The following is a 20,871-nucleotide window of genomic DNA, read 5'->3' on the forward strand; positions in this document are numbered from 1 at the left end:
TACTGAATGATGATTTTTGCCAAAAGGCTACTTTGCCACAGAGATTTTTTTTTCAAATTTGGATTTAGTCAATATTGGCAACCTAGCTGACACTGCTGTGCCCACCAGCAAATGGTGCCAAACCTGCAGAGGGGGTTGCACGGGGAATCCCAAAAGCCACGACAGAAACTGGCCTTGAAGCCATGTGTGTTATTTGCTTATGGGGTTAAGATTGAAAGGAAGGAGAGTAGCTATCGGTTCTGTGCAAATACTGCACTGGTCAAGGGGTAGAGATGCTGGTCTCAGGGGAGCTTGGGCATCCTCAGTAATAAGCCACCAGTGGCCTGATGCTGTGCAGGCATGCCGAGTCAGCTGTCAGAAGCCAGGATGCACCAGACTCGACATGCAAGAGTTAGAACCTCCAGACAAGCCTAAGGTGAAGGAAGCAGGAAGCCAACACTGAGTCACTTTGGTTCCACATCTTGCTTATGACCCACCCAACACCAGTGCGTAAACTCGACACTGTTTTTTAATATCTTCAGCGGCAATCCATCAAGGCTTTGTTAGTACCTTCAATGTGTAATGGAGATGTGCAATTCTGCAAATGATGTTTTGAAACATTTCTTCAACATGAAAATCTTGCCACCTTCTGTTTGTCCAAGACAATTTCAGTGTTGCTGAGACGTCTTAGGGTATCAGCAACATTTCTTTTTTCTTAGGCAAGCAAAAATCTCCCATCAGTTTGCAAGTGTCCTGCCCCCCCCTTAATTCTGAGCACAATTAAAGGTGAGTTAAGGCTCTGGTGGAAATCTAAAGAGCATCAGCAAATCTGAGCACTGCTCAGCTTTTGAATTGCTTTTTCTCCTTCTCGGTTCTTTTAAATGGTTTTCTATGGCAGGGGCATTTTTCTTAATTAGTCACAGCTAATTAGTGTTCTGGCATAGACGAGTAATCAGAAATGTCAGAACTGCAAGGCTACATCGCCCTAATCCTTTGATAATAATTTAGCCTCCTGGGAGGGCCCCAAGCCGCGGTAAGTAGTGACTGACAATAAGGCAAAATTAGGCGGGCGGCAGACCATTAGGATAGAAAAATAAAAAGCACTACCAAATCCTGCTGAGCACCATCAGGCAACTAACTGCACTGCCAGATGAGGTGCCTGTTTAAGCCTGTGTTGTTAATTAGCTGATTCTACCAGTGCCGCCACAGATGTCCAGGTGCCTCATGCAAAGATGTGTGTTTCTGGGCATGTGCCAAGTGACAATTGTGGACCATGATCACATTTCAAGAACTGAAGTTTAAGAAGTCCATGTATGTCTTGAAGATTCTTTTGAATTATCAAAGAAATAAGATCAACAAGCTACATTTTTTTTCCCTTGTTGAGTTTCTTTTAGGCAATTAGGCACGCTTATCTCAAGTTTCTCTGGTTTTAATTCAGCTGCAGCTTAGATTCAAATGAGGGCCTTTGGCCTCTCAGAAAGGCGCCCGGACTTGCCAAAGCTATTTTGGCACACACTGTACATCAAAAGTAGATGCTTTTTTAAAGAAATTCTTACACTTACAAAGAGTAACGTTAAAAGGGAGGGTTAGTAATGCAAATGAACAGGGAGCCATGATGCTGCAATGTGAGAATCCCTTTTAAAGCGAAAGGAAGTCTGAGGTGGAAAGCAGTCAAGAGCAAGCTCACTCTGAGCCATATCTCCAGAGGCCCAGGAGACCATCTCCACAGAGAAGGTCTGATTGTGAGTACCTGAAAAGAGGCCAAGCATCTTTCATGTTCAAGTACAGTAGGTGAAACGATGCAGGGATATAAGCAAGTAAAAACGGAACAACATCTGGCAAACAAAGTGCTGAGCTAGCGGCAAGAGTACTAACGCATGTGACGCAAGATGAGCAAGAGACAGCTTCCGGGATCCAGAGAACAAACTTTCAAAATCTACCGTTAGCATACAGCAAGACAGAAAAGTGCACAGCATGAGGATAGAAATAAATTTCTTCGGAGATCCTCAACTACCCCCGCTGAACGTACATTATCCACCCTTTTTGCTGATGGAGAAGGGAATTGGTTATGATACAGGTGTCATGGAGTGCTTAATTTCTGATTGCTGTTAGGAAAGTCCTGGTTGGGCATAACTGGCCGAGACAGAATGTTCTACATTGGTCGTCTTTTTACATAGAGAACAAAACACCAAAGAAAATCCTTGTCAATAGAAATCGATGTTAATTTAAGTAAACTTTAGAACAATTGCCTAGTAATTGAAAGTGAAAGATCACAGAAAGAGGAAAGCTGCTATTTTTAAATTGGCATTCACACAGAAGAGATCTTTAATAAGAGAATAGAAATATGGGAGGACAAAGACAGTCTTTCACTGTATTGAGTCTCATCCCATATTCTTTATAAGAGTGGGTTACAAGGAGAAGGAAAAGCCCTCACCCGGTGATAAGGGTTTAAAACATATACTGTCATTTCTAAAGATAACTGATCAAAGGTATCGTGGAATGGCAGCTTTATCCAGTGGACAGTATTTTCTCCCTTTCTTCTTTCTTTCTCTTTTTCTTTCTTTTTTTCTTTCTTTCTTTCTTTCTTTCTTTCTTTCTTTCTTTCTTTCTTTCTTTCTTTCTTTCTTTCTTTTCTTTCTCTCTCTCTCTCTCTCTCTCTCTCTCTCTCTCTCTCTCTCTCTCCCTCCCTCCCTCCCTCCCTCCCTTCCTTCCTTCCTTCCTTTTTGAGGGAGAGGGTCTTGCCATATAGCCTAGACTGGCCTTGAACTTGATCCCCTGCTTCAGCCTTGTGAGTGTAGGAATTACAGGTGTGTACCATCACACCCAGTGGAGCAATCACTCTAATCTACTCTTTGACTTAAATTATTCTTGGGACATTTAAATAGGAACAAATGGAATCTTTAAATGAGTTAGGAGCAGTGTTACTGAATTCTTGTACCAGAACATTTTGGCAATGGTGTGGCAGTCCGGATAAAAACATCCTGAACACTTACGTCTCTTTCTTATTCAGGTGTCCAGAGATAAGAGACTGTAAGAACAAAACTAATTTTATTTTGAAATCATATTTCATTGTATTACTTTCATGTTTTGCTTTTTTATGATAGCACAGATAGGTGACTAAACCTATTTATACAGTAAAGGCTAGTTTGGACCAAAATGTTTAATTTAGTTTTTTTTTTTTTTTAACTAGGAAGAATTCTTTTCATGCAATGTCTTTAGAAATGAATCCTCTATAAAACTGTTTGGATGAGTATAACTGATTAGCTATCATTTAGAGAATTACATTTAATTTTATAACACATCACAACAATGTTTTTAAAAAAATCTCATAAAGATGAAACTCCTCAACAATTAAGTATTTAATCAGTTTATAACACAAGAGAATGCTTAATCTGCATGATTTGCCAATTAGACACTGCACCCTGGTGTGCCTTCAGCAACATGAAAACTAAGACGAGATTGTTTTAAGGGGATTCCAGTTGGGCAAGCCCAATAAATGTACAGAGTTTAGAGAACTGGATAGTGTTGGTGTCCTGGAAAATAACATGTGCTTTGGTGAGTCTTCTGTCTCAACTCTAAGCTCATGGATTTTAGGGAACTATTGCAGAGAGTACCCTAGTATTAGATTTTGCTGGGGGATAGCAGTCTTCACTTCTGACCTGTCACTTTTCAGCTGAGAGAACCAATACACTCCAGGAACATCCCCAGGCTCTCTCATGACACAGAGACACCTGTGGCTGTGTTCTAGGCCCTGATGCCTGGGAAAGTAAGTAGACAGTCTACCTAAGAGGAACCATAGGCAGCAATAAAAGGGAATTGTGGTTCTGTAGAGATGTGTGTGCACGTGTGCACTCGTGCACACCACAGCCAACATGAGGAGGTCAAGTATAGCTTGTAGAAGTTGGTTCTCTCCATCCATGGCTCCCAGGAATTGAATTCTTGTGGTTGTGCTTGGAGGCAGGCATCTATACCCACTGAGGCACCTTCCTGACCCACACCTATTCTTTAATATAGACTTTCTTCTCTACTGATCCACTGAACTTGATATTGCTATTTAGCTAGGACACTTTGCTTTCATCTGATTAACACAAAAGAATGAAAAATTGTCACCCTGTTGTGTAAGACTCCTGATGCAACCAACCCAGTGATTTCCACCACCATTGCTAAATTAAAAACACAAACATCATTGGATTAAAAATCTGGGTTTCAGAAAGGATTTGAAATTCTAGATGAAGATTTTCAATCTGTCTCTGCTAACTAAACTGAATATTATACAGATGTTTGAAAAAAAAAATCACCTATCCAATTAATGGCAGAAAGAAAGCTTGAAGACAGGAGGGATGTGTGTGTGTGATCTGTCTGTCTGTCTGTCTGTCTGTCCACCCAGTAAGCATGTCAGAGGACAACTTGCTGGAGTCAGCTCTGCCTCTCCATCATGTGGGTTCCACGGACTGAATTCAGCTTGTTATACTTGTCACCAAATGCTTTGACCAACCGAGCCATTTTGCCAGCCCTCCACCTTATTTTTTGAGAGTTTTTCACTGAGCCTCGAGTTCACTGATTTAGCTAGCTGGCTATGTGGCTGGCCAGTGAGTCCCAGAGACTGTCCCATCGTCTCCACCTCTAGCACTGGGATCAAAGGCGATCATCATAGTGCTGGGATCTGAACTCAGAAACTCATGCTTGCAGAGCACTTTACCAACTTAACTGCTTCCCCAGCCCTTGATCAGAGACGTGTGTTAAACTCATTTTGTTTGTTAGCAGCACAGTCCGGCCATTTATTTATACTCTGTAGAAGCTAGTCCTGTCCTAAGCACAAAGTGCTCTATAAGTTTAAGCACTTACAGGATAAAAAGATCAGCATGATAGCTGTACTAATGGTTTTTGACCTTTAGAGGGTACTTAGGATTTTGATACTTCCAGATTTAATATAAAAATCTAAACTGGCAATACTTATGTCTTTAGGATAATACAGCTTTAAACCACTTCCATTTTTCTTTTTTTTTAAATTTTTTTGAGACAGGGTTTCTCTGTGTAACAGCCCTGGCTATCCTGGAACTTACTCTGTAGACCAGGCTGGCCTTGAACTCACAGAGATCTGCCTGCCTCTGTTTCCCAAGTGCTGGAATTAAAGGTATGTGCCACCACCTCCTGGCCCACTTTTCATATGTTGAGGTCAAGAAACAAAATCACTTCTCTATGCATGTTGGAACAAGACTAGCAGGATGGATAGGCTGCAAGTTTCATTCAACATGGTATGTGGCCATGTCAGAATAGTGGGGAATGCTGCTGTTCTCATTGCTAGACGTCCCAAAACAATAGGCACAAATCTAGGGCAATGGTCATCCTTGTACCTCAGTCAGTGGTACCACTATTTAAACTGAGCTCATGGGTATTTCATCATAAAATTAGGAGCAATTAAGATGCTTAACTGATGAAAATGTATTAGAGGCCAAGGATATCTTAAGTGTGGCAAGTTTCACAAATACTTTGCTAGCCCTTCTCATAGTTAGGAGATCATCTGCAAAGAAGACTATATAGAATAACACATGGGTTCTTTTTTTTTTTTTTTTTGGTTTTTCGAGACAGGGTTTCTCTGTGTAGCTTTGCGCCTTTTCCTGGAACTCACTTGGTAGCCCAGGCTGGCCTCGAACTCACAGAGATCCGCCTGGCTCTGCCTCCCGAGTGCTGGGATTAAAGGCGTGCGCCACCACCGCCCGGCGATGGGTTCTTTTTTTAAAGTGTCTCTGACCCTTTAAAATGAATGTGTGTCTTGTAGACTAATTTTTTTTTATATAAAATAGTGTTGGCATATTTCTAAACTAAGTGAATTTCATGTGGGTAAAAAGCCTATTATTCTTTAAGTTAATCCCTTATATTGTATGATCAGAAATGGAGCCACTGGCATCTTACCAAATTGGATAAAAACAACTCCAAGTTAACACATTATAATGTGTGTGTGTGTGTGTGTGTGTGTGTGTGTGTGTGTGTGTGTGTGTGTTGATCTGCACCTGAACTGAGGAGGCTCCATTTACTTACTTGGATAGGAAGTAGTCTAATTGGAAGAGTGAAAGTTTACCACTATGCCAGAGTACTATTGTTCTCTTCAATCTTTTATCTGTAATAGGCTATGGCTGCTAACAGTGCACTTAGGGTCATTATTTTCAACTGTTTCTTGACACCTAACAATATTATTTTAAGCTCCAGCCAAGTAGATTTCCAATAATTATATAATGTCTCTCAGTAATGATCTGTTGCTTAAGCTACACATTCTCCTTTACCTTTCAACACACACTTGATAACCTCTCATTTACTAACTGTAATTGAGGCAAATTCAGCCTTGGCTAATTAGGGGCTCTTAGTACCCCCTCATATATGCTATTCTTGATGACATACCAATAGAGTCAGGGTTCATTTTCATTTTTAATTAAAGTAATAAATATGTGCAACTTAAAAAAAAGAATGTTTGAGAACATCACAATTATATTACAAATAACAAGTCCAAAGCTCTACTGGGGATGCACAAAAATGGGAAGAACCTCTTGACTAAAACACAATGTTTTGGAAGCAAACCTACCACCAAGCCAGATGCTTAGGTGCTGGAAAGAAAGAACACCTAACTGGACAATTACATGAATGTACTATGTGAATGCTGGCCTCCTTGGATCTGCTTTAGTTAGCTCTAGAAATTATTGCACAGTCTTCTTCGGAAGTTCAGCAAATGAAGAGGAGCTAAAGTGGAGAATATCTTTGAGGTGAAAAAAAATTCTACCTTTGCTTACTCTCTGGCATAACAATGGTTAAGCTTTGCAACAAGTAGGTCACCAAGACAAGAACGTTGAAAATCTTCAGAAAACAGCCCTCCCTTCCAACAGTGACTATCCAGAGGGGACTATTTGCATGATGGCTCTACCTTATTTTCTCCATCAAATATATATGTGCTCTAGCTAAGAAGAAACGTAACAGAAATAACATCAACTCATCATTCTTTTTCTGTTCAACATTTTTGAAAATCACCACATAAGCAAAAAAGTAAAAGAGAAGTCGGAAATGAAACATATGCCCGTCAATTCAGAGCAATTCCAAATGGAAGCTGAAGTTGCTAATGTGGTTTCAGTATTTTGTAAAAGAGCCAGCTGGATAGATGATAATTTTCCTACCCCTGCAGGGCATCAAAGCTTTTAGGAAATCATTCTTTTCACGCATATTAACACGTAGCTTATTAAAACAGATGATACTTTTATTGTAAAATGGCCTGGAAACATAAAGTCAGGAGGATGAGGTTTACTTCAACCACCCCATTGCACAGACAGCATCCACTGACACGACAGACCATGGCGAAGAGGATGACGTAGTGGGACCCTCTGTAACTGCCACAGCTGAAGTGTCACCACGAAGCCCGTGAATTGCTGTTATGAAAACATTTGCAGTAACTTGCATAATTAAATGAAACTGCCAGAAAAGCATTTGTAAAATGTAGAGAAGATGCTCGTAAATACACTTAAAAACAAAACAAAACAAACAAAAAAAAAAACCCTAGATTCAGAATCAGCACTGGGGCAAGTTGTGCAGTTTTGTCAACAACATGATACTGTTTTCTTTGACCCGAGTGTTCATGGGTCCAAGTAAACAACAACACTCTTATTTAAGTTAAGTGCCTTCTTAGTTCCTTTAGAGAAACTTGATCAAGTATCTAAAACTAAGCCTCAGGCCTACTTGTTATGCTTAAATGAAGACCTTAGTATGGACAAAAATCATTACATATTTTTCATACACATCAATATTTTAAATCAAGATAAATGTTCGATGTCCTGTGGCTGTGGCAGCTACTTACATCAAACAACTTTTCTATATACATTTCTTCATTGACTTTTTCTCGAAGAATATCCTGGTTCTGCCGAACAAACATAATGTAGGTGTCTGCCAGATCCATTCCTGGTTTCTGTTGTATGGGGAAAAAAAAAGTCAGTTCTCATTTCTGAAGCTTTCATTTAATATTTTAGAAAACAATTTTAATAGCTGTTGAAATTGTTCACCCCTCTGAAATACCAAATCAACAATGACTAGCATGTGTAAACATTTATCACTGATCTTTTCTACTTAAGGTCACATTCACTATTGTTAAGAAGATTAGGAATACATGGTTATAAACCTATGCTTATCTTTTAAAAATATTTATTTTATTTTTAATTATTTGTATGAGTGTGTCTGTATGTGGGTATGTGTAAGTAGCCATACACATACACAGCACTAGAAGTATTGAATTATCCTGCAATTCAATTGTGATTACAAGCAATTGTGAGCTGCCCAATAGGGGTGTTGGCAACCAAACTCAGGTCCTCTGAAGGGGAGCATGCAACTCGTAACTGCTGAGCCATCTCTCCAGCTTCCCATACATGTCTTTTTTTCTTTTTCTTTTTTTAAATGAGTATTTTGAAAAGTCAATGTACCAAGAAGTATAAAAGAGGAGATTAAAAGAAAACTTCTCAATGGAAATACTATGTCCTAATTGTAAGTTATACAGCTGACTTTTCATCACCTGCGTATTGCTCATCAATAGTATGAAAACCATTAACTGTCCTTGATTGCCTCTTTAGAGTACTGTGAGTATTCAAGGAACACAAAACCAGTGTTCTTATTAAGATTAGTAAAATACTAGGAAACTTGAGAAAACATTTAATACGAACTAAAACAGAATATTTTTGATTGTCTATTGCTTCTACCCATCATTTACCAATACTACCTTACGGATTTATTATATTACAGAAGTGCAGTGAGATCATCGATAAACTCACTTCTTGCATATGGCCAAAGAGGTGAACTAGCTAACTTGCTAAGTTACCTAGCATTTGGTATTTTCTCCTGTTAGAAGCGGCAGGGTAGTTAGAATTATTATTCCTCCTTGCTTTAGACTAGTGGTTCTCAACCTTCCTAATGCTGTGACCCTTTATTACAGTTCCTCATGTTGTGGTGACCCCAACCATAAATCATTGCATTGCTACTTCATAGCTGTAATTTTACTACTGTTACGAATCTTAATGTAAATATCTGATAAATGACCCCATGGGGGTCACGACCCATAGGTTGAGAACCACTGCTATAGATTTTTTTTTTTTTTTTAAGAAGATAAATCAGTATGAGGGTCCAAAAGTCTTCATGGCTGCCAAAGTGATTTCCTTCTCAACTTATCATCAGCTCTTTCTCAAGTTTCATATGCTAGGCTGACTGATGGAAAAAATTATTTACATTACTCATAACCTGTATTGAGTTATTTGATTAGAGTATAACATTAGCAAGAACATAACAGTAGAACTGATAGCCAAGTAAGATAGTTAAGCTTATACCATCTCATGGACATAGAATGTGGTTACAGCCTTTACTAATAGACTGGTTTGCCAAAGTGAGCACTGAACGAAAATCAGATCAAAGAGGACATGATCTATTTAACTATTACTACCTCTGCAAAAGCAGCACAGGTATGGATCTGACTGAGGATGGCAACATGGTAGAGCATCTTCTTGTGAGGGACAGAGAGTCTTGGCCACTTTATATTCTTTTTGAGGAGGGTGGACTGGTATTTCATTTGCTATAATGAATGCCTATTTCCAAACCATTGCATTCATAGGTACCAGGGTATTTTATTTCAGTGAGAAACATCAAGATTTTTTGTTAGATACTTGTTTTTCTGTGCAGTAAAAAGAACTGCATTTTTTTTTTTTTTGAGACAGGGTGTCCTGTGGCTTAGGTGTCCTTGAACTTGCAATGTAGATGAAGATGACTTTTGACTCTGATCCTCTTTGCCTCCATTTTTCAAGTGCTTGGATTACCATTGTTCACCACTATGCCATTTTATAAGGTGCTGGGAATAGAATACATGGTTTTGGGCATGCCAGGCAAGTATCTATTAACTGGGCTATACCTCTAGCCTTGATAACTTAGATTCACCTTAAAGTATAGACAACAAAAACTCAGGAATTTTTACAACACAACCCTGATGCAACTAAATTATGTTAAAATATAAAATAACTATTTATACAAATGTTCTCACAAATGTGTCCTTTAAAAGCAGCCATATGTAATAGAGGCTATCCATCACCAACCTAGTGGAGGCGATGAACAAATCCATTCCTTGTTTTTCTGCAGAATCCTGACAGCCAGTGTTTGAAAGTTTAAGTAACCACAAGGATAATGAACAAAAATCGAAGTTGCTTTTAGTTTTGGGAAGTGAAATTTATACATCAGTTTTTCAGGTGAAAAGGTAGAGTCATTTGTACAAAGATCACCAGTCCTGATTCTACAGAGGCAAATGACCCATAGGGTAAGTACTTTTCTCTGTGCCTCTCAAACTTTGTCAAAACACTGAAAATGAGAACATTCAGATAGCATGATGCTCTGGAATGAAAATGACATGAGGCCAATTTTCTGTACTTACTACTGAGGTAGCTCAGCACCTGAGTTTCATGCAGGTGCCTGCAAATAAGAAGCTATGACACCCATAATAGCAAGGCATCGAGCGCAGTCTGGCTACACCGGAGCTGAAAGGGAGGCTTGTCTTCCCATCATTTCTCCCTACCCAAACCTTTTTTATTTCCACCCCTCAAGAGAAAACTATGCTTAGAAGTTTAATCCAATCAATCGCTTCCCCCAGCAGAGTCAGCGGGACCAGGGGCGAGCAGTGGCTGGCTCCCTGTTCGTCTTTCATAGATACTCCGGCCTTCTTGATCACTTCCAAGCTAACAACTGACGCCATAAAACATTGTCCAGGAATTGTTTACCTTTCACCCTCTGAAACCCACAAACACTTTGCAGCTGAAACAGAAAAGAAAACTAAATTCCAGTTCCCCACTGGCAGACTCCAGCTCAAAGCTGACCGCTGAAGGGAGTTCCGCAACTTTCTAAGTATGCGAGGAAAAGCTCATTCGAGTTTGCACTTTCAAAATCGCATTTTCTTCTCTTTTGGCAAACTATGATGTTCTCGCTTGGAAAATAAAGCCTCGACTTCTTAACATTCCTCATTAGCATTATTCCTTCCTTTATCTTGGCGCTGTTTACCTATTCTTGAAACTGTGACATATGGGAATTTCACACCTAGTGAATATATTTTCATGCAGTTTGTGGCACGAGACTATAATCATTAAAAGAATATACACAAGTAAGAGTAACTGCAACACCTGGTGACATGTTCCAATTAGAGTTATAGTTCTTTAAAACACTTTATACTTCATTTGGTGCACGAAAGGGTAATTATCTCCGATAAATTGCTGAAAAAGATGCAATTTTCCTTTTAAGTAGTTTCTGCCTTCAGTGCAAATGTGTTTGGATAGAAGACATTATCATTGGCTCGGTGCTCCTTTGTGCCAAGGCTCTTGTTATGTGGCAGTGGAATTTACACCTTTGAAAAGCCACCAATTCTAGTTGCAACATTAACTGTTACCGTATGATGTTAGCTAAGCACGCTGATATTAGCTTCCCGTGTATGTTTTTGGAGAGGAGAGGAAACGATGCTTGCAACTGCACTGGGGAGGTGGAGGTAGCTCCAAACTCTGGTAAAGGCAGCTCTGCCTTCCACTTCCACCAGAAGAGCGCCCTGTGAAACTTCAATAACGATGGGCTTCCATGCCTTCTCATCAAGAACAGAGTACCCTACAGAGCCATGTTTAGAAATCTTTTCTGTATTGGTAATTAAATTATAGCCTCCTTAATGAATGTGAGAAAATAACAATTAAAAACCACACGGCGAGCACTCTATTAAATGCAATGTAGGAATGTAAAATTATTTTTTTCCTATTTTCAATTTAAGCCTCGAAACCTTCAGTTTACTACATGAACTTTTCCAACTTGCTTAGGAGGCTAGTTGTCGCCAAAGAGAAAGGATTCCTAAATTACTTTTAATCTCTAACCAGGAAAGGCAAATTTTGGCCAACAAAACTATAGTAAAGGGACATGAAGATATAAAAAAAAAAGTTCCCCCAACGAGCATAAAGAAATCAGTAGCCATGGAAGGAAATGAAGGATTTTCAGGTGGGTTCTTCTGACAGTGGTTGTAGAAGTAACTGAATACATCAGGGAATGAAAGAGTAAGAGTGCAGACTCTGGCATAGGTTTTTTTTTTCCTCCCAAGCATTAATTACTAGTTAACCCAGCAAGATGAACATACCACTTAAAAAGAGAGAAAAAAATTCCTTGCTAATTATATGCTGCAAACGCTCTAACTTCCTGCTGCTCTACCTAATCACACAGGTGTGAGTTTTCGCTTCCCCATTCATGGGTAGGTAGGTATGACACGGCAGTCAGTTTTCACAGTGACAGATTTAGATACAGAAGAAGCTGCTTAACCTTCCACTGGAGGTTAACAATACCCTACACAAACACTGTCATGGAGTCTGTTTAACAAGGAGACACATTTTTAAATATACCATTCCTGTCTCAAAGATTAACTAGACGCTACAGTGTAATTGACTTAATTTATAAGTGCACTTCTTAGTTTCTAAAAAAGAAAAAAAAAGAAATAAGAAAAGATAAGAAAACTTGCATGGGAGAAACAACCAAGTGTGAAACTGTGCTGTACTCTCGCCTTGTGCGTGATGGCTTGTATGGTTTGCAAATGAAATGCCCACATTTGGCTGTACATTACCACTGACGAAATGAAAGGCATGAGATAAGAGGATGGCTGTGGAATCTGAAAGTGTGGCAGGAACCCAGGAACCTTTTGTAGCCTAGCGCTGACATGCAAGGCTCAACAATAACTCAGAAACTGATTATTAGGGAACACATAATTGTCTTGGTGACTGTTAAAAAACAGCATGCTTTTTCACTGTCTACTGTATATATTTCATTATTTTGGCATTTACACATTATTTACACATTAGACAAAAATGATTAAGTATTCCCATGGTGATATTATAAAAAAATACACTTGATTTACTTCATTACTTTTTTTAAATGAAGTATCCTAACTATATTGCACCTATGTAGAGAGTCAACAGGAAATAGAGTCAAAACTGTCACACTAGATTGATGCCAACTTAAATATGTTATGGTTGGCTCTCTGTGGAGAGAGGACTAGTTTATGGAAAGGGGCAGAGGGAAGAAATTCAAATAACAATTTATAAGGATTTTTTTTAAGACTTTAAAACAGATTTCTATTTTTTTAAATAGTGAGACAAATGCCACCTATTAATTGACATATATGAGGCCCTAAGGTAGGTCTCTAGCACATGCACACACACAGAACACAAGCACACGAGTGGAAAAATCTGAATTAAAGATGGCACAACCTTTAAAAAATATTTTCCAGACTTGAAGCATATAACAAAAATGTTTTAAGTTATGTGCATACCAATCAGTCTTAGACTTTCGAGGTAGAGTGCTCTTTTACTGGAAAGTTTATGCTCTGAGTAGGTGCCTTTTGCATGCTTCCCTAGTAGTCAATAAAAGTCAGAGTCCTCCCACAAAGTCCGGGAATACAAGGCACTGGAATGTGCTATGTTTAAAGCCCTGTAATGTAAGTAGTTACACTGCTTTCACTCAGATGAAAGCTCTGTATTATTTCTTTTAAGGAGAGACACAGTTTATATTGCAACATGACTAGAAATGGTTGCTCTAAGCATGTGTGTGCGCCAACACTTTTGGTTTATTACTGAAGAAAATCTTTCCAAGAACAAAGTTATTTAAACATTAAAAGGAATACTGGGGCAGAGGCCCCATGAGTGTTTCCCCTTCAGTGTTAGCATGTCTATTGGTATGGTCCTTGTTCGGGTCTTATTTAGGCAGCCATGTTGATGAGTCAAAGAACTACACACAACCAAGGAATGCTGATGGCAGGAGAAACAGTCTTCCTCGGGGAAGAGCCCAGCAACTGACTGTCCAATACTAAGGAGTCAGCCCTGAAATCACATCCATAAAATCACATCCATAAAAGTGCCATATGGTCTGAGCAGGTTGTGTTTATATACTTAGTACACACACACACACACACACACACACACACACACAGAGCAATATATATGTATATGTATACATATATATCTCGACACATACATATGTTGATATATATCTATACACAATTAGCAATATAAATGTATATATATATATATATATATATATCGACACACATGTATGTTGATATATACCTACACACACACACACACACACACACACACACACACACACACACACCCCTAAAAAAAATAAGGCCAAGAGTTTGAGAGAGATAGAGTGGAAGGGGTACATAGGATGAGTTGGAGGGAGGAAAGGGAAGGAAGAAAATAATATAATTATATTTTAATTTCAAAGAATAACAGTGTATTAAAAGCCAAATAATTGAAAATGAAAAAAAAAATGAATAATGAATGATACTCAAGGAAAGGAGGAAGAATACGTTTTTCCACTGAGATTTTATGGATTGCTATACCTTTTCCACTAAGGCTGAGCATCTGGACTATCTCCTGCTACTTCTGATCCGTGATAAGCATCACTCCCACTTCCTTTGGAGGACCAGGTGTGGATACAGCAGCCTTTAACCAGGAATGTGCTAATGTGTGTATCAGATGGAAGCTCCACACTGTTACACTGCTGACTGCTACATGCATGCTGACTGCTACGGATACAAGGTGACACCTCTCTGTTCCTGTCTGCTAACTTTCCCCCTTGTATCTGCATATGTTACAGTATCATTCACTAAAATTACATGAGGATTTGAGGAGGTCAAGCTAAGAATCTGTGTGTACTGCTTCATGTTTAGTTTTCAAGGCTTAGAAGGACTGGGATTAATTTAGTTGACTGAGAAAAGGAGGCCTGAAAGTGCTGGAATGCTACTGGCCTGGGACAGGCCACTGACTGGTTGAGCTTATAAAAGAAGAGCTAAAGGGGGCGGGGGGGGGGGCGGGGCGGGGGGCGGGGCAAAACCAAACAAAGCAAAGCAAAAGCAACAGTAAGGTGGTGAGGAGGAGGGAAGACAAGATTTCTGTGAGAGACACATCACTCCTGCTTCATGTCCTGGAGAGCACACAGATCCTTCCAGGGAGGCGTGTTCCCCAAGTCCTGCCTGGCTTTTCCTCTGATGTTAGCCCTGAACGTTAGGGTGACTTTATCTAAATAATAAACAATATCAGAGGCATATATGCTAAAGGTGAAGGAGCAAAATGTCAGTGCCACTGAATTGCTGTTGTAACTTCAGACCTCATTACTGACTTGTGCAAATTGCTTATTTTCCCAAAATAAAAGATAATGAAAATATCACTTTGTCAAACACACCTGTGTTTTCTTTCCAAAGATGGGATCAGAACCTGCAGGGGAAAACCTGGGGGCTGGCAGCAACAACAGTCCCAGATGTATATTTATGTATGCATGTGTATGCATATATTTGTGGATACTATACAATAGCCTCTAGTATGTTCCTTCTTAGGAATTATCTGCCTGTCTCTCTTTGAGTCAGGGTGAGTCACTGCCACTCTACATGGGTTTTTCATGTGGGCTCTGGGCAAGAAAACTCGGGAATTCATACTTGCATGGCAAGGAGTTTACAAAGTTCTTACCCCTGCCTATGATCTCAGATATTTCAAATATGCCTTATATCACAAAGCGTACTAATAAATATTTGGCTCTTCAGGACAACCCTGCAATGCTAGTATCCTTAATTCGAAGGAAAGAAGATGGAAGCCACAGGTGAGTCAGCTGACAGTGGACTTAGGAGGGACCTGAACCTGGATACTGGACTTGATGTCATGTGTGCAATACAGAGCTAATCTTAAGCCACATTTGTGGAGCTTTAAGGTGAGTATAAGGATAGAGAGTTTAAAAGGATTGCTACTGAAGAAAACACTGATACTGAACTGGCCATCTTGTCTCTTACGTTAGGTTCCTTTCAAGATAAACACCACACTCCTCTCCCTCCCCCACTTTCATCCTCACAAGCTACTATTTCTAAGTTCCTTGGATGCAACCCTTAACTATTCTGGCAGCTTTCTACAGGTGAAGTTAAAAGGATGTGTTGTTTTTAAATGTTTTATGTGATTATTTCCACAGCAATACAGATGCAATTAATAAATGCTGATTTTGTAGAATATAGTCATTAGATTTTATTTTATAACCAATGGTCATGCATGATAATAACTAACATTTACTGAGTACTAACTGCACTCTAGGAAGCCTGGAAAGTACTTACTCACAATAAACCTGTAAAAGGCATAATTATATTTTCATTTAATAGACAAAGAAATTGGTGCCCAAGGTTACACTGATATTATAAGCAAAGTGATGGAGGGAGAATTCAAGCCCAGGCATCCTGGCCCCGCTAAGGAACCATACTACCTGTTTAAAAAAAACAAAACAAACCAAAACAAACAAAAAACCCAAATACCCACATTATTGTCTCAAGTGATACTTTACAAAGGTTTTTATTCATTTATCTTAACTTTGTGTGTATGATGTGTGTTCCTGAGTATGAGTGGAGCCTGTGTGAGAGAACAGAGGTGGGCCCTGGTTTTCATCTTCTGCCTTCTTTGAGGCAGGCTCTCTCTTTTGGTGCTCACTGCTGCGTATGCCGGGCCAGCTGGCCCACATTCTCCTGGGGTTTCTCATCTCCCTGTCTCCCATCTCACTGGAGGAATGCTGAAATTTCAGACACAAGTCATCATGCCAGGCTTTATGTGGGTTCTGGGGATCTGATCTGAACTCAAGTCTCCACACTTGAGAAATAAGTGCATTTACCTACAGAACCATCTCCCCAGCATCCCATTCGATTTTATTTTTTATTACATCTTAGTTTTTTTAAATTTTGTGTATATATACGTGTGGGGTGTGTGCATGCATGTGTAGGGGTAAGAGAACAACTTTGGGGAGTCGGTTCTCTTCTACCATCTGGGTTCTGAGGATTGAACTCAGGTCATCAGGCTTGGTACCAGCTGCCTTTAGTCACCAAGTCACCTTGTTGCCCTCCCTCCTTTTCAGAACATACAGTGCTTTTAGCTACATCTTACCTGTGCCACGGATTGGCATACTTTTTATTTTTAAGTACTTTATTTTTATCTTCGTGTGTGCATGTGAGTGCATGTGAGTGCAGAAGCCAATGGAGGACAGAGGTGTTAGACTCTCTGGAGCTGGGGTTATAGGCAGTTGGGAGTCACCTGACAAGTATGCTGAGAAGTGATCCTGGATCCTCTACAGAAGTAATACATGCTCTCAATTGCTGCAGCATCCCTCCTACCCCAGACGGGCAATTTCCAAAACTGTTGTTAATTTTAGAACATATGTTAGTTCACTCAGTGTTACCAAGCTTTTGGTTTGGGCCTAGTACTCCTGTTTGTAAAGCCAATGTGAACTGTCTCCTCTTGGTCCTGCGCTTAACAGGCTGGCTGTCACTCTCACATCTGTAGTCCTTTCTTCTAGGTGTTGTTGTGACAGAACCACCATACCCAGGTCTTGTTTTTTTTTGTTGTTGTTGTTGTTTATTTTGTTTGTTTTATTGAAGATCAAGATTTTAAAGTCATCTTCAAATATAATGACTTCCAGACCAGACTGGTCTACGTGAGACCCAGTCTAACAACCCCTCCAAATTTCAAATCATCTGAAATCTTCACCAACATGAATACTGTAAAGCTCTCTGATGGGATGGTGAGCTGCATCTACTAAAACTGTGCTCATAAATGCTATACTTAAGTTGCTTGATTTGAACAATCTCTCTTTCTCCTCCTCTTCACCCACTTCTCTTGTCCAGGGTTTCACTCTGTAGCCTTGGCTGGCCTGGAACTTGCCTAGACCAGACTTGCTTTGAGTTCACACCCGTCTCCACCTGAGTGCTGGGATTAAAGGCATTCACTGCCATGTCTGGCCAAACATTTTCTTACTAGCTTTTATTTATACTCAATTGTGAGGTAATTTCAAGTGAGCAGCTCTTGGGAACATGAATATCCCTACCCCTTTTAGAATATAAATATTTAATTTCATAAGTAATTTTTAATCTTATATTGGATCAGTGGTTTTATTGATTTGTTTTCAAAACAATTTCCAACAAATGATAGTATTGTGAGAAGGTATTATTCCTTTCACAGACTGTTCTTTCCTAGCACCTGTCTCATCATCCCATGGGGGACAGACATCTTGGGATCTGCTTTCTTTTGGAAGGACTTAAACAGATATTCAGAATTCAAAGATTAGAAGCTTGTCATAGGACTAATGCAAGTCACATAACTCCTTTGCCCATTTTATAGAAGACTAAACTGAGGTCACCTAAGTAAAAGCCCCAGGCCATACAGTTAATCCAGTTGTCCAAAGTCACATAAAATGAATGAAAACTCAGCCATTACTAAATCCTAGGCCAGTGAACCTCTGTGTGAAAAGAATTAATTAATATTAATTAATTGTGTGTGTGCCATTAGAGGGGTGTGTGCGTGCGTGCGTGCGTGTGTGTGTGTGTGTGTGTGTGTGTGTGTGTGTGTGTGTGTGTCTTTGTGTATAGGTCAGAGGACAACTGGAGGGGGTCAGTTCTTCCCTTCTACCGTGTAGTTTTAGTGATTGGATTCAGGTTTTTAGGGTTAGTGGCAAATGCTTTACCCATGGAGCCAACTCTCCAGCCCCACTTCTCAATATTTTAAAGTTCAACTTATCAATTCTTTTCATAGAGTACTTTTTTTGGTGTTGTATCTAAATGCTCATCATTAAACCCAAGGCCCTCTATATTTTCCTTTAGAAGATGTATTCTTTTGTACTTTGCATATGGTTTTATGATGTCTTAATTTTTATAAATATAGAGCCTTTATCTATGAATTTTCCTTAAAAGCCCAGTTCAGACAGATATACTTGGGGAGCATTAACATAAACATAAAATAATAACAACTAGCAAGACCTATTCATAGTTTTAAAGTGAATAGGCATTAGCAACAGAACCACAAGGTCCAGATCTGAGAGGAAAACTCACACACTGGTAATCTGCACTGGCCAGGACACTTCTATGGAACAGATAACTCTGCTCCAGGGGATAACTTGATTGAGTTGTGGCCATGGCACTTGCAATGCATCTAAGCAGTGACAGGTATGACGATGAGCCTGGGAATGGCCACCACAGTGTGTTCATGTTGACATGTCTATACACTATTTCACTCCCAGACTCTCAGCTGCTGGAGGTATGGGATGCACAGTTTCATTAAGAATGCCACATGATCTGGAACACATTAAACACAGGTTCAGTGAAGACTTAAGGGTGTCTAATCTAAAGAATAAGAGTTGTTCTGTTAAGACATGCCTTTGAATAGCCCCACAGCTCTTGGGGAGATGAACCATGATCAAGATCATCATATATTTGAAGGATTACTCGGCTGAAGAAAGAACCCGGGTTAGCAGGCAGAATTTACAGATGTGCAGAAGGTCAGTTTATCATACTGAAGAGCAGGTTGCCTAATGGCCAGTTTACGATCACTGAAATAAGTAAACAGAGCTCAGAGCATCTTGAAGAAGGACGTCAAAGGATGATCTCTGAGGAGAGTGGATGAAGAACTTTCTGCTTCTCTCAACTAACATTTTATGGCATGTAGAAGATCTAGTTCATAGTCAAATCGAGAGCTTCAAAAGATCCAGAGACATAAGTAATTATGATACCCTATTCTATTTAAATTCAAGATAAAACCTGTCGTAAGATACATAAGTGGTCCAAGGAAGTAACATGTACATGATGGCTTGTCTTTCTGAAGACATAAAATATAAAAACCATCCCCTCAGTTCTCCCATTCTGTCCCCCACTCATGTATTTAAACCCATTTATTTCCCAGCACTGACTCTAAGTACAAGACAGATGGGGTGTAGAGAGTTCTTCGGGGGTCATTCTTAAGTAAAATGTTCCAAAGAAACCCCGATGAATGGCAGAAACACCCAGGGCCTTTTAATTTATAATGTCCTCTTTTTTTTTTTTTTAAAGAATTTTTAAAAAAGATTTATTTATTATGTATACAGTGTTCTGCCTGCATGTATGCCTGCAGGCCAGAAGAGGGCGCCAGATCTCATTACAGATGGTTGTGAGCCACCATGTGGTTGCTGGGAATTGAACTCAGGACCTCTGGAAGATCAGCTAGTGCTCTTAACCACTGAGCCATCTCTCCAGCCCTTATAATGTCCTCTTAAGGCTACTGCATCAGTCACGCTGGTGAGAAAAAGCAGGTGAGCATTCAAAAAATAAGAACGACCTGCAACTGCTGCTCAAGGATTCTCAGTAGTCAAACTGCTCACATTTACAATGCCCCAGCGCTGATGCTCAAACACAAAGCAGTGAGTCACAGTCCAGCAACCTGTTGTGTTTAAGGGTAGTCACCATGCTCTAATTGTGTGGAAATTGATAAAATATGCTCAAGTACATAATTAGATCAGTTTAGGCTTTGATCATTTATAAACCACATATTTGAATGCGATACTAATAGAATTTAAAGCCCAAATTAATTCAGTACAGCTTCAAACTATTGTACTAAATTGGTTTATGCATTTATCTTATTCCATGATTTCCACTCTTGGTATCTTAATTTTTGAATAAATTTATAGGTTATATATTATTTCCAAAGAAGTCTTTGAAAAACAAAATGTTTAAATGTTAAAATGTTAAATGTTTAAATGTTTAAATCAAGTGACTATTGATTTGCCACCTTTATTTATAAATTGGGTTCATTGGCTTAACTGGTGAACCTTAATTGCTATTTTTTTTTTTTTTTGTTTTTTTCGAGACAGGGTTTCTCTGTGTAGCTTTGCGCCTTTCCTGGGACTCACTTGGTAGTCCAGGCTGGCCTCGAACTCACAGAGATCCACCTGGCTCTGCCTCTCGAGTGCTGGGATTAAAGGCATGCACCACCAATGCCCGGCTTAATTGCTATTTTAAATCTTAACTAGAAACTTGTTAGAGCCTTTATATCATGA

The 20,871-nt window shown here is 39.4% G+C and overlaps 1 protein-coding gene across 4 annotated transcripts in view; it reads right to left on the reverse strand.

Moving 5' to 3' along the window:
- The window catches only part of Cadps2 (calcium dependent secretion activator 2), a 542,094-nt gene that overhangs the window by 17,679 nt on the left and 503,544 nt on the right, over positions 1 to 20,871 (reverse strand). For all 4 annotated transcript variants that reach the window (XM_052722147.1, XM_052722145.1, XM_052722146.1 and 1 more), the window contains one exon: positions 7,814 to 7,921. In XM_052722147.1, the coding sequence (XP_052578107.1) occupies positions 7,814 to 7,921 (108 nt within the window). The remainder of the gene's footprint in view (positions 1 to 7,813; positions 7,922 to 20,871) is intronic.

Source organism: Peromyscus californicus, unplaced genomic scaffold (genome assembly GCF_007827085.1).
Source record: "Peromyscus californicus insignis strain IS unplaced genomic scaffold, ASM782708v3 Scaffold_6__1_contigs__length_162567912, whole genome shotgun sequence".
NCBI classification, from domain to species: Eukaryota; Metazoa; Chordata; class Mammalia; order Rodentia; family Cricetidae; genus Peromyscus; species Peromyscus californicus.